The sequence below is a fragment of the Oncorhynchus mykiss genome, chromosome 18 (genome assembly GCF_057628025.1).
Source record: "Oncorhynchus mykiss isolate SJ-2025 chromosome 18, ASM5762802v1, whole genome shotgun sequence".
NCBI classification, from domain to species: domain Eukaryota; kingdom Metazoa; phylum Chordata; class Actinopteri; order Salmoniformes; family Salmonidae; genus Oncorhynchus; species Oncorhynchus mykiss.
In genome coordinates, this window is record NC_143039.1 from 23,089,506 (window position 1) to 23,103,765 (window position 14,260).

At 42.5% G+C, this 14,260-nt stretch overlaps 1 protein-coding gene across 50 annotated transcripts in view; it reads left to right on the forward strand.

The window, feature by feature from the left end:
• LOC110495446 (poly(rC)-binding protein 3) overlaps positions 1–2,943 on the forward strand; it is a 34,293-nt gene extending 31,350 nt beyond the window's left edge. For 43 of the 50 annotated variants that reach the window (XR_016488321.1, XR_016488328.1, XR_016488326.1 and 40 more), the window contains one exon: positions 7–2,943. Coding sequence is in view for 35 of the 50 variants with exons in the window: in XM_090207847.1 (XP_090063973.1) it covers positions 7–61 (55 nt within the window). In the remaining 15 variants the exon portion in view is untranslated. The remainder of the gene's footprint in view (positions 1–6) is intronic. The other 7 variants (XR_016488319.1, XR_016488323.1, XR_016488327.1 and 4 more) reach the window with 1 other exon arrangement.
• Positions 2,944–14,260: the final 11,317 nt, after the last annotated feature.

Sequence of the window (14,260 nt, forward strand, 5' to 3'; positions counted from 1 at the left end):
TGGCAGGTTCAGAGACGTGGCGGCCATGTGGAATGACCCATCCTCCATGACAACATCCTAAGGACCCAGCCCGGCCGGCCTCCACTCCCTCTGCTCCGCTCCCTCCATCTCCTGACCACTGAAGACATGATGTTCCTACCTAACTCCTGATGATGATGCCCTCTAGACTAATAAATCTGGCTCTGATAACAACTCCCTTGACCCTCCAGCTTACTACCATGATCGCTCTCTAATAAGAGAGCTGTTGCTTTCAGAGAAACTGAAAAAATAAGTAATGTCTTTGTTTTCGTTGATTTTAGACCTTTAGACAAGTGTTGAAGCATGTTGAACGTTCATTAGGATCAAATTGTGTTATTCTGAATTATCTCTCTCTATCACTCTGTCTGCTACTGTTACAAAATAGGATTTCAATATCAGTTTGAAAAAAAATTTACAAAAAAAAATGTGTAAAAATTTTAAAACATTGGAAAAAAATGCTACTGTTCTATTTTCTAGGTGCTGGGTGATGCTATCGGCACAGTATGGTGGGATGTAGCCCAAGGATTACTTTATGATGCTCTTTTGAAAAGAGGTCTTTTTAGGTACATTTAATCGTTCTATTTTGATCTGCTTACTAATCCGATCTCTACCCATAACTTTTTGCTGCATCACATGACCTCTTTGAGCCAATGGTATCACTCCTAGAGCCCTCCTTTCTATGTTCATTTCTTGTATTTTACATTATGACTTATACTGCATGTGTTCAGTAATGTATTGTATGTATTTGAGTATTCCAGTTTGGTGTAAGTGTTCCTATGGTGTTGCTATGTTAGTGCTGATGGGAGGAGCTATTGGGGGATGGGCTCATTGTAATGGCTGGAATGGAATTAATGGAACATAGCCAAAGGTGTGGTTTCCATTTCTTTGATGTGTTTGACTCCGTTCCATGTATTCTATTCCAGCCATTACAATGAGCCCGTCCTCCTATAACTCCTCCCACCAGCCTCCACTGCTCCAAACCTTTTCCGCAATTATTTTCATGAGTTTTTTTGCCATTCACGTCTAGTCCTACTACCACCCCAAATGAATAACTCTCCCTCACATCCTCCAGGAACCCTATTTATAGTATTTAAGAAGCATGAAAGGAAATTACTCAAGAAAAGAGTCATCAGTGGCTAAAAACTGTATCCTAACTGACTGAAAACTAAAATGATTGTTTACTCGATTTCTTAACCAAGACTACTGTGGGTGACCACATAGTCAGCTATGCTACGCTCATGCAATAGACAATTCAACTCTTCGTTATACTGTGGACTGCCTCTAGTGGGTGAGGAATTAGTTGGACTTAAGACTATTGCTGTGTCCAAATTCTCTTAGTTGGCTTCCTTTCGTCGTCTCCTTCACTCCCATGTCCACGACAGATAAAAGAGGCTTCAATGTACTACTCTTGAAGGAAAGGAGACCAGGAGAGGAAGCTGTTTGATATTATTGGGACGTGGCCATAGGTGTTTGGATGGAGCCAAATGTTTATGGGCCATGGAATGTTCCGGGGTTCATGGGGGAACCCGTGGGGCCTGGGCGGACGTGTTTACCCCCACGCCGCCACATTCGCGATTGTTCATCCATCATGTTATTTTATTATAATATTGTTTATTTAATGCTTTAGGTTTTGAATGTCATCATGCTTTTACGATGATGTCAACAGATTAGATGACAAAGTCATGTTGCTCGTTTTAAGTGATTTAAAAAACAAAAATTGCAATTCTATTTATTGTTTCTTGGTGCATCATAATGACTGTTTTGGTTGATCATGATATTTAAGCTAGGTTTTTTTTTGTGTGTACTGTATTGGATTTCAGGGTAGGTTTGGGCTATATTTGCTTGGATTAAACATGTAAAGTTCCCTTCATAACAATTCTCAAGCTTATTCAAAGTATAGGCGGTTGTGACATGGCATGTTTGCAAGCCTGGGCTGAGGTCATATTCAGCATTGATGCATATGAACAGCCGTTGAATGTTATCCTCGCAACACAGGTCATTCATTCACTGTCCAACTGGTTTCAAGTACAGTAAAAACCATCCTGGTCTGGATTTTCATTCTGTAAGACTGGTTTGTTTCATGCAACTCCCTGTTTTGGTTTCAATATGCTGAGCCTGACTTTGGGTCTAATTTCAACCGCTTTCATCATATAAAGGTGATACGTCAATGGACCAAATGCTGTACTGATGTACTGAACGATGCATAGTTGATTATTATTCTGCAATAATTCTTACATTTTGATGTTAAACTGAAGTGGTAGTGCTAGCCTTGACATTATGGGTTTGTGTTATTCGTTTAATTTAAAACTTTGTCATAGCTCGTAACTCAATGGAATGTTTGTCATTTAAGCAAGTTAAAATGTCTGTTTTATTTGGCTCGCTTTTTAGAACTGTTCAGCTTCTCATCATCGATTGCATTCAGACTAGGCAGGAATATTGAATTGTTGAAATAGTGATGCCAATGTGTTTTCAATAACTTCAATATCCACATGTTGTTACAGTGTATTGAAACTGTATTTACACTGGCGTATATGACAGAGTATACACACCTACTGAAACAGACTAAAATGCAACTGATGCAATAACAAGGGAATGATGTGCAATTATTATTTGTATTTTTTCTTGTGCATATAATACAAGGAAAGTTTGTCATGTATTTACAACTCATTGTTGCTCCTTGACCTCCTTCCTTTCTGGACGGCGGCAGCAACAAAAATTGAAAAAATACATGAGATATTCTTTTTCTTCGTTTTTGCTCCTGTATATTTTGCTTATTTAGGAAAATGTAACGGAGCTTGGTATATATTTTCAGTTGGATTATTTGCAATGAGCAAATCTATCTTAGGTTGAAGTAATTTCATTATTTAGGTTACTTTTGAAAATGTTTGTAAGTAAGAAAATGAATAAAGTTTTTCTTCTTGTGAACCTAGGTTTGTCTTGTATCATTTTGATCTTCAATGATATCAAAAGGGGCTTGGTTTTTCTGTGTTGCCCATTAAAATGTTACTGTCGGCGGCGTACATGCCATCTTGTATGTCTTCTTGAATGTCTCATCTTGAATGTATCATCCTGAATGTTACATCTTGTATGTCTTATCTTGAATGTCTCATCTTGAATGTCTCATCTTGAATGTCTCATCTTGAATGTCTCATCTTGAATGTCTCATCTTGAATGTTACATATTGTATGTCTCATCTTGAAAGTCTCATCTTGATGGTATCATCTTGAATGTCTCATCTTGAATGTCTCATCTTGAATGTCTCATCTTGAATGTCTCATCTTGAATGTATCATCCTGAATGTTACATCTTGTATGTCTTATCTTGAATGTCTCATCTTGAATGTCTCATCTTGATGGTATCATCTTGAATGTTGTCATGTATTGTCATGTTGTGTCTTGTTCCTGTTCTTTCTCTTCACCCTGTCTCCCTCTGCTGGTCGTATTAGGTTACCTTTTCTTCCCCTCTTTCCCCCAGCTGTTCCTTGTCTTCTCTAACTACCTCGTTCACCCCTTTTCCCACCTGTTCCCTTTTTCCCTCTGATTAGGTCTCTATATCTCTCTCTGTTCCTGCTCCTGTCTTTGTCGGATTCTCGTTTGTGTTTCTCATGCCTGAACCAGACTATCGTCGTGTTTGCTGCAACCTTGTCCTGTCCTGTCGGAATCTGCCAGTTCATCTAACCTTGTCCTGTCCTGTCGGAATCTGCCTGTCCATCTGAGCCTACATGTGTTTCGTCATTAAAGAAACTCTGTTTTGTTAATTTGCTTTTGGGTCCTCATTCACGCACCTGACAGAAGAATCCGACCAAGAATGGACCCAGCGACTTCGGATCCTCTCCACTCAGCCGTCGAGATCCAGGGAGCGATGCTAGGCAGACACGAGCAGGAATTGTCTGCTGCTCGACATGCCGTTGAGACCCTGGCCGCCCAAGTCTCCAACCTCACAGAACAGGTTCACCATCTCCGCCTCGATCCACCGGCCACTTCCAGGGCTTTCGAATCTCCGGAGCCCAGAATCAATAACCCGCCGTGTTACTCTGGGGAGCCCACTGAATGCCGCTCGTTCCTCACCCAGTGTGATATTGTGTTTTCTCTCCAGCCCAACACTTACTCCAGGAGCACTGCTCGTATCGCCTACGTCATATCTCTCCTTACTGGACGGGCTCGTGAGTGGGGCACGGCAATCTGGGAGGCAAGGGCTGAGTGTACTAACCAGTATCAGGACTTTAAGGAGGAGATGATACGGGTTTTTGATCGATCTGTTTTTGGGGAGGAAGCTTCCAGGGTCCTGTCTTCCCTATGTCAAGGTAATCGATCCATAACAGACTACTCTATTGAGTTTCGCACTCTTGCTGCCTCCAGTGACTGGAACGAGCCGGCTTTGCTCGCTCGTTTTCTGGAGGGTCTCCGCGCGGAGGTAAAGGATGAGATTCTCTCCCGGGAGGTTCCTTCCAGCGTGGATTCCTTGATTGAACTCGCTATTCGCATAGAGCGACGGGTTGATCTTCGTCACCGAGCTCGTGGAAAGGAGCTCGCGTTCTCCGTTGCCCCCCTCTCCGCATCACTACCATCTTCCTCTGCCGGCTCGGGTGCTGAGCCTATGCAGCTGGGAGGTATCCGCATCTCGACTAAAGAGAGGGAACGGAGAATCACCAACCGCCTCTGTCTCTATTGCGGTTCCGCTGGTCATTTTGTCACTTCATGTCCAGTAAAAGCCAGAGCTCATCAGTAAGCGGAGGGCTACTGGTGAGCGCTACTACTCCTGTCTCTCCTTCAAGATCCTGCACTACCTTGTCGGTCCATCTACGCTGGACCGGTTCGTCAGCTTCCTGCAGTGCCTTGATAGACTCTGGGGCGGAGGGCTGTTTTATGGACGAGACCTGGGCTCGGGAACATGACATTCCTCTCAGACAGTTAAGGGAGCCCACGGCCTTGTTCGCTTTGGATGGTAGTCCTCTCCCCAGGATTCAGCGTGAGACGCTACCTTTAACCCTCACTGTCTCTGGTAATCATAGCGAAACCATTTCTTTTTTGATTTTTCGTTCACCTTTTACACCTGTTGTTTTGGGCCATCCCTGGCTAGTTTGTCATAATCCTTCTATTAATTGGTCTAGTAATTCTATCCTCTCCTGGAACGTCTCTTGTCATGTGAAATGTTTAATGTCTGCTATCCCTCCTGTTTCCTCTGTCTCTTCTTCACAGGAGGAGCCTGGTGATTTGACAGGGGTGCCGGAGGAATATCACGATCTGCGCACGGTGTTCAGTCGGTCCAGGGCCACCTCTCTTCCTCCACACCGGTCGTATGATTGTAGTATTGATCTCCTTCCGGGAACCACTCCCCCCCGGGGTAGACTATACTCTCTGTCGGCTCCCGAACGTAAGGCTCTCGAAGATTATTTGTCTGTAGCTCTTGACGCCGGTACCATAGTCCCCTCCTCCTCTCCCGCCGGAGCGGGGTTTTTTTTTGTCAAGAAGAAGGACGGGTCTCTGCGTCCCTGCATAGATTATCGAGGGCTGAATGACATAACAGTGAAGAATCGTTATCCGCTTCCTCTTATGTCTTCAGCCTTCGAGATCCTGCAGGGAGCCAGGTTTTTCACTAAGTTGGACCTTCGTAACGCTTACCATCTCGTGCGCATCAGGGAGGGGGACGAGTGGAAGACGGCATTTAACACTCCGTTAGGGCACTTTGAATACCGGGTTCTTCCTTTTGGCCTCGCTAACGCTCCAGCTGTCTTTCAGGCATTAGTCAATGACGTCCTGAGAGACATGCTGAACATCTTTGTTTTCGTTTACCTTGACGATATCCTGATTTTTTCACCGTCACTCCAGATTCATGTTCAGCACGTTCGACGTGTCCTCCAGCGCCTTTTAGAGAATTGTCTTTTTGTGAAGGCTGAGAAGTGCACTTTTCATGCCTCCTCCGTCACATTTCTCGGTTCTGTTATTTCCGCTGAAGGCATTAAGATGGATCCCGCTAAGGTCCAAGCTGTCATTGATTGGCCCGTCCCTAAGTCACGCGTCGAGCTGCAGAGCTTTCTCGGCTTCGCGAACTTCTATCGTCGTTTCATCCGTAATTTCGGTCAGGTGGCAGCTCCTCTCACAGCCCTTACTTCTGTCAAGACGTGCTTTAAGTGGTCCGTTTCCGCCCAGGGAGCTTTCGATCTCCTCAAGAATCGTTTTACTTCCGCACCTATCCTTGTTACACCTGACGTCTCTAGACAGTTCGTTGTCGAGGTTGATGCGTCAGAGGTGGGCGTGGGAGCCATTCTTTCTCAGCGCTCCCTCTCTGACGACAAGGTCCACCCTTGCGCGTATTTTTCTCATCGCCTGTCGCCGTCGGAACGTAACTATGATGTGGGAAACCGCGAACTGCTCGCCATCCGCTTAGCCCTAGGCGAATGGCGACAGTGGTTGGAGGGGGCGACCGTTCCTTTTGTCGTTTGGACTGACCATAGGAACCTTGAGTACATCCGTTCTGCCAAACGACTTAATGCGCGTCAGGCTCGTTGGGCGCTGTTTTTCGCTCGTTTCGAGTTCGTGATTTCTTATCGTCCGGCCTCTAAGAACACCAAGCCTGATGCTTTATCTCGTCTCTTCAGTTCTTCAGTAGCCTCCACTGACCCCGAGGGGATTCTCCCTGAGGGGCGTGTTGTCGGGTTGACTGTCTGGGGAATTGAGAGGCAGGTAAAGCAAGCACTCACTCACACTCCGTCGCCGCGCGCTTGTCCTAGGAACCTTCTTTTCGTTCCCGTTCCTACTCGTCTGGCCGTTCTTCAGTGGGCTCACTCTGCCAAGTTAGCCGGCCACCCTGGCGTTCGGGGTACGCTTGCTTCCATTCGCCAGCGTTTTTGGTGGCCCACCCGGGAGCATGACACGCGTCGTTTCGTGGCTGCTTGTTCGGTCTGCGCGCAGACTAAGTCCGGTAACTCCCCTCCTGCCGGCCGTCTCAGGCCGCTTCCCATTCCCTCTCGACCGTGGTCTCACATCGCCTTAGATTTTATCACCGGACTGCCTTCGTCAGCGGGGAAGACTGTTATTCTTACGGTTGTCGATAGGTTCTCTAAGGCGGCTCATTTTATTCCCCTTGCTAAGCTTCCTTCTGCTAAAGAGACGGCACAAATCATCATCGAGAATGTTTTCAGAATTCATGGCCTTCCGTCAGACGTCATTTCGGACAGGGGTCCGCAATTCACGTCTCAATTTTGGAGGGAGTTTTGCCGTTTGATTGGGGCTTCCGTCAGTCTCTCTTCCGGCTTTCACCCCCAGTCTAACGGTCAAGCAGAACGGGCCAATCAGACTATTGGTCGCATCTTACGCAGTCTTTCTTTTCGTAACCCTGCGTCTTGGTCAGAACAGCTCCCCTGGGCAGAATACGCCCACAACTCGCTTCCTTCATCTGCGACCGGGCTATCTCCTTTTCAGAGTAGCCTCGGGTACCAGCCTCCGCTGTTCTCGTCTCAGTTCGCCGAGTCCAGCGTCCCCTCCGCTCAGGCTTTTGTCCAACGTTGCGAGCGCACCTGGAAGAGGGTCAGGTCTGCACTTTGCCGTTATAGGGGGCAGACTGTGAGAGCCGCTAATAAGCGTAGAACTAAGAGTCCTAGATATTGTCGCGGTCAGAGAGTTTGGCTCTCCACTCAGAACCTTCCCCTTAAGACAGCTTCTCGCAAGCTGACCCCGCGGTTCATTGGTCCGTTCCGTATTTCTCAGATCATTAATCCTGTCGCAGTGCGACTTCTTCTTCCGCGATATCTTCGTCGCGTCCACCCGGTCTTCCATGTCTCCTGTGTTAAGCCCGTTCTTCGCGCTCCCGCTCGTCTTCCCCCCCCTCCCCCCATCCTTGTCGAGGGCGCACCTATCTACAGGGTCCGTAAGATTTTGGACATGCGTCCTCGGGGCCGTGGTCATCAGTACCTAGTGGATTGGGAGGGGTACGGTCCTGAGGAAAGGAGTTGGGTTCCCTCTCGGGACGTGCTGGACCGTTCGCTGATCGATGATTTCCTCCGTTGCCGCCAGGTTTCCTCCTCGAGTGCGCCAGGAGGCGCTCGGTGAGTGGGGGGGTACTGTCATGTATTGTCATGTTGTGTCTTGTTCCTGTTCTTTCTCTTCACCCTGTCTCCCTCTGCTGGTCGTATTAGGTTACCTTTTCTTCCCCTCTTTCCCCCAGCTGTTCCTTGTCTTCTCTAACTACCTCGTTCACCCCTTTTCCCACCTGTTCCCTTTTTCCCTCTGATTAGGTCTCTATATCTCTCTCTGTTCCTGCTCCTGTCTTTGTCGGATTCTCGTTTGTGTTTCTCATGCCTGAACCAGACTATCGTCGTGTTTGCTGCAACCTTGTCCTGTCCTTTCGGAATCTGCCAGTTCATCTAACCTTGTCCTGTCCTGTCGGAATCTGCCTGTCCATCTGAGCCTACATGTGTTTCGTCATTAAAGAAACTCTGTTTTGTTAATTCGCTTTTGGGTCCTCATTCACGCACCTGACAAATGTCTCATCTTGAAAGTCTCATCTTGATTGTCTCATTTGATGGTATCATCTTGAATGTCTCATCTTGAATGTCTCATCTTGATGGTATAATCCTGAATGTCTCATATTGATGGTATCATCCTGAATGTATCATCTTGATGGTATCATCTTGAATGTCTCATCTTGAATGTCTCATCTTGAATATCTCATATTGATGGTATAATCCTGAATGTCTCATCTTGATGGTATCATCTTGAATGTCTCATCTTGATGGTATCATCCTTAATGTCTCATATTGATGGTATCAACCTGAATGTCTCATCTTGACTGTCTCATCGTGATGGTATCATCCTGAATGTCTCATCTCGATTGTCTCATCTTGATGGTATCACCCTGAATGTCTCATCTTGATGGTATCATCCTGAATGTCTCATCTTGATGGTATCATCCTGAATGTCTAATCTTGATGGTATCATCCTGAATGTCTCATCTTGATGGTATCATCCTGAATGTCTCATCTTGATGGTATCATCCTGAATGTCTCATCTTGATGGTATCATCCTGAATGTCTCACCCTGAATGTCTCATCTTGATGGTATCACCCTGAACGTCTCATCTTGATGGTATCATCTTGAATGTCTCATCTTGATGGTATCATCCTGAACGTCTCATCTTGATGGTATCATCTTGAATGTCTCATCTTGATGGTATCATCCTGAATGTCTCATCTTGATGGTATCATCCTGAACGTCTCATCTTGATGGTATCATCTTGAATGTCTCATCTTGATGGTATCATCCTGAATGTCTCATCTTGATGGTAACATCCTGAATGTCTCATCTTGATGGTATCATCTTGAATGTCTCATCTTGATGGTATCATCCTGAATGTCTCATCTTGATGGTATCATCCTAAATGTCTCATCTTGATGGTATCATCTTGAATGTCTCATCTTGATGGTATCACCCTGAATGTCTCATCTTGATGGTATCATCCTGAATGTCTCATCTTGATGGTATCATCCTGAACGTCTCATCTTGATGGTATCATCTTGAATGTCTCATCTTGATGGTATCATCCTGAATGTCTCATCTTGATGGTAACATCCTGAATGTCTCATCTTGATGGTATCATCTTGAATGTCTCATCTTGATGGTATCATCCTGAATGTCTCATTTTGATGGTATCATCCTAAACGTCTCATCTTGATGGTATCATCTTGAATGTCTCATCTTGATGGTATCACCCTGAATGTCTCATCTTGATGGTATCATCCTGAATGTCTCATCTTGATGGTATCATCCTGAATATCTCATTTGATTATATCATCCTGAATGTCTCACCTTGAATGTCTCATCTTGAATGTCTCATTGAATGTCTCATCCTGATGGTATCATCTTGAATGTCTCATCTTGAATATCTCATCTTGATGGTATTATTTTGAATGTCTCATCTTGATGGTATCACCCTGAATGTCTCATCTTGATGGTATCATCCTGAATGTCTCATCTTGATGGTATCATCCTGAATATCTCATTTGATTATATCATCCTGAATGTCTCACCTTGAATGTCTCATCTTGAATGTCTCATTGAATGTCTCATCCTGATGGTATCATCTTGAATGTCTCAACTTGAATAATCTCATCTTGTATGTCTAGGAAATACCACTAGAGGGCCTAGCTATGCAGGAGAAGAAGATAGTATCCATCAAATTCTTTTTTTTTTTGCTTTTGTTTTTAAAAATCTTTGATTTAGAAAGGGGGGCGCACCATTGAGACCAGGGTCTCATTCTCAAGGGAGCCCTGTGAACATCAACACAATACAATAGAACATAAAGCAAAATAACAACATCAATACAATACAATACAACATACAGAAAAATAACAACATCAATACAATACAATACAACATACAGAAAAATAACAACATCAATACAATACAACATACAGAAAAATAACAACATCAACACAATACAACATACAGAAAAATAACAACATCAATACAATACAACATACAGAAAAATAACAACATCAACACAATACAACATACAGAAAAATAACAACATCAATACAATACAACATACAGAAAAATAACAACATCAATACAATACAACATACAGAAAAATAACAACATCAATACAATACAATACAACATACAGAAAAATAACAACATCAACACAATACAACATACAGCAAAATAACAACATCAATACAATACAACATACAGAAAAATAACAACATCAATACAATACAATACAACATACAGAAAAATAACAACATCAATACAATACAACATACAGAAAAATAACAACATCAATACAATACAATACAACATACAGAAAAATAACAACATCAATACAATACAACATACAGAAAAATAACAACATCAATACAATACAATACAACATACAGAAAAATAACAACATCAATACAATACAACATACAGAAAAATAACAACATCAACACAATACAACATACAGAAAAATAACAACATCAATACAATACAATACAACATACAGAAAAATAACAACATCAATACAATACAACATACAGCAAAATAACAACATCAATACAATACAATACAACATACAGAAAAATAACAACATCAATACAATACAACATACAGAAAAATAACAACATCAACACAATACAACATACAGAAAAATAACAACATCAATACAATACAATACAACATACAGAAAAATAACAACATCAATACAATACAACATACAGCAAAATAACAACATCAATACAATACAATACAACATACAGAAAAATAACAACATCAATACAATACAACATACAGAAAAATAACAACATCAATACAATACAACATACAGAAAAATAACAACATCAATACAATACAACATACAGAAAAATAACAACATCAACACAATACAACATACAGAAAAATAACAACATCAATACAATACAACATACAGAAAAATAACAACATCAATACAATACAACATACAGAAAAATAACAACATCAATACAATACAACATACAGAAAAATAACAACATCAATACAATACAATACAACATACAGAAAAATAACAACATCAATACAATACAATACAACATACAGAAAAATAACAACATCAACACAATATGATACAACATACAGAAAAATATCAACATCAACACAATACAACATACAACAAAACAAACACAACCATCACTAGCTGCTGTATGGGATTGAACAGGAGATACAAACATACAGTATGTCAGTGGTGCAAAAAGTACCCAATTGTCATCGTTGAGTAAAAGTAAAGATACCTTAATAGAAAATGACTCAAATAAAAGTGAAAATCACCCAGTTAAATACTATTTGAGTAAAAGTCTAAAAGTATTTGGTTTAAAAAATACTTAAGTATCAAAAGTAAATGTAATTGCTAAAATATACTTAAGTATCAAAAGGGAAAGTATAAATCATTTCATATTCCTTATATTAAACAAACCAGACCACATGATTTTCTTGTTTTTTTAAATTTACGGTTAGCCAGGCGCACACTCCAACACAGACATAATTTACCAGCAAAGCATTTGTGTTTAGTGAATCTGCCAGATCAGGTATTAGGGATGACCACGGATGTCCTCTTGATAAGTGGTTGGATTTTTCTGTCCCGCTAACTATTCAAAATGTAATGAGTACTTTTGGGTGTCAGGGAAAATGTATGGACTAAAAAATACATTATTGTCTTTAGGAATATAGTGGAGTAAAAGTAAATGTTGTCAAAAATAAAAATAGCAAAGTACAGATAACAAAAAAAACTATATAAGTAGTACTTCAAAGTATATTTACTTAAGTACTTTACATCACTGCAGTATGTCAGAAGTGGGGGTTAATTGATTATTACTTTGGACATCATTACAAGTCAAATATATCAGAAAAACAATAGAAATGTACCTTAAGTTGCCTTTATACCTGTAAGGTTCTGGGTGTAGCTGGTGCAGAGGAGTCAGGCGCAGGACAGCAGAGATGAGTAACACAATACATTTTACTCAGAATTTCCAAATACATGAAGTAATACCAAGGCCACAAACATCGGACCGAACTTACAAATAAAACAATCAACTCACAAAAACCATGGGGAAATAAGGAACATGTAATTGGGGAATTGAAACCAGGTGTGTAAAACAAAGACAAAACAAATGGAAAATGAAAAATGGATCGACGATGGCTAGAAGGCCGGTGACGTCGACCGCCGAACACCGCCTGAACAAGAAGAGGGACCGACTTCGGCGGAAGTCGTGACAATACCTGTGTAACAAGACAATTGTAGTATTTTATTAGGATCCCCATTAGCTGTTGCTAAATCAGCACCTACTCTTCATGGGGTCCATCAAGGGTCTTTGTCTCTGGCTCCAATGACAGACAAGGATAGAGGACAGTAGTCCATCATGATTTCATTCCTTCGGGTTTTACAGTAATAATATTACACTAATAGGGATATTTTAATATGTCTATAAGCTAAATGAGTGTGAGATGAGTGTCATATAAAAGAGGACAGTTGCACAGGGATAGAGGGCCAGGTGACAGATGCCTGGAGAGAATACACTGTCTGCGTGCCAAGGCTCTATATTAACGTCTAAAGCAGTGGTATCAAATTCATTCCATGGAGGGCCTAGTGTCCGCAGGTTTTTAGTCCTTTCATTTAAGACCTAGACAACCAGGTGTGGGGAGTTCCTTATTAATTAGTGATCTTAACTCATCAATCAAACACAAGGGAGGAGTGAAAACATGCACCTGGTCCTCTGTGGAATGAGTTTGGACACGTGTGGTATAAAGAATGGACTCTCCATACACCCTGTGTCATTGGTAAACCAAGCATTGAGGAAAGGTCTCAGTGACCATTCACACTGAATGAATTACATTTCCTGTATTCCAACTTTTTTGTCCTTGACTTGGGTTGGCAGGGTAACAGGGAGAACAGGCACTGCCTTGCTTAGTTAAAGCTTTTTGACTGTAAACAATCTAACACAATATTCAAAAGCAGGATAGAAATGAGTTTTCCACACAAGAGTCTTGGCTATCATCCCTCAGTCCCACTCACAGTCCAGGACACTGTTCTACAGGATGCTCTGGACATCTAGCCCTGGCTTCCATCCATGTGATCAAGGCAAGGAAATGAATGCCAGCGGAAGTCTATGGAATGGATCTTACACAAAGCCCTTGGATATATCTTTACCATGTCGTAATCCTCTCATCATAACAGGAGTGACACCTTCTCTTGTACAATCAGTGAAAACACACAGCGATGCATTGACTTTTTGAGTGGTTGTTGACCGAGGGAGGAAAGGTTTGTGCTCTGAGCATGGTGGAAAACATAGAATGGAGGGGGGGTTAAGGGTGTCTTCGACCCAGACAAATGATCAGGTGTTCAGGGAAGCACGTCCAGGCAGGGTCCAGGCAAGGTGATCTCACTGAAGCTTGATCCACTTTCAGGAGGTGATTGGGGTCTTATTCAATGCAGGCACACATTGTCCAGTCCGTGTCCACCCCCTGCTGTACCACCCACCACTACCAGGCCTATAACTAACCCCTCATCTCTCTGTCTTCCTTTCCTATACCACATCCAAATCACTCCTCTCTCCTGGCTTTGTCTCTCTCGCCCTTTTTCTCCTTCTCTATTTCTCTCGCTCTCATTCTCTCTACTATGCTCACTCAACCATAGCTCATTCACCTCCATTCCTTGCCCGCTCTCTCTCTGTCTCTCTCTCACTCCCTCACTCCTCTCTCCTCCCCCATCCCTCTCTCATTAGGCAGGCCCTCTCTGG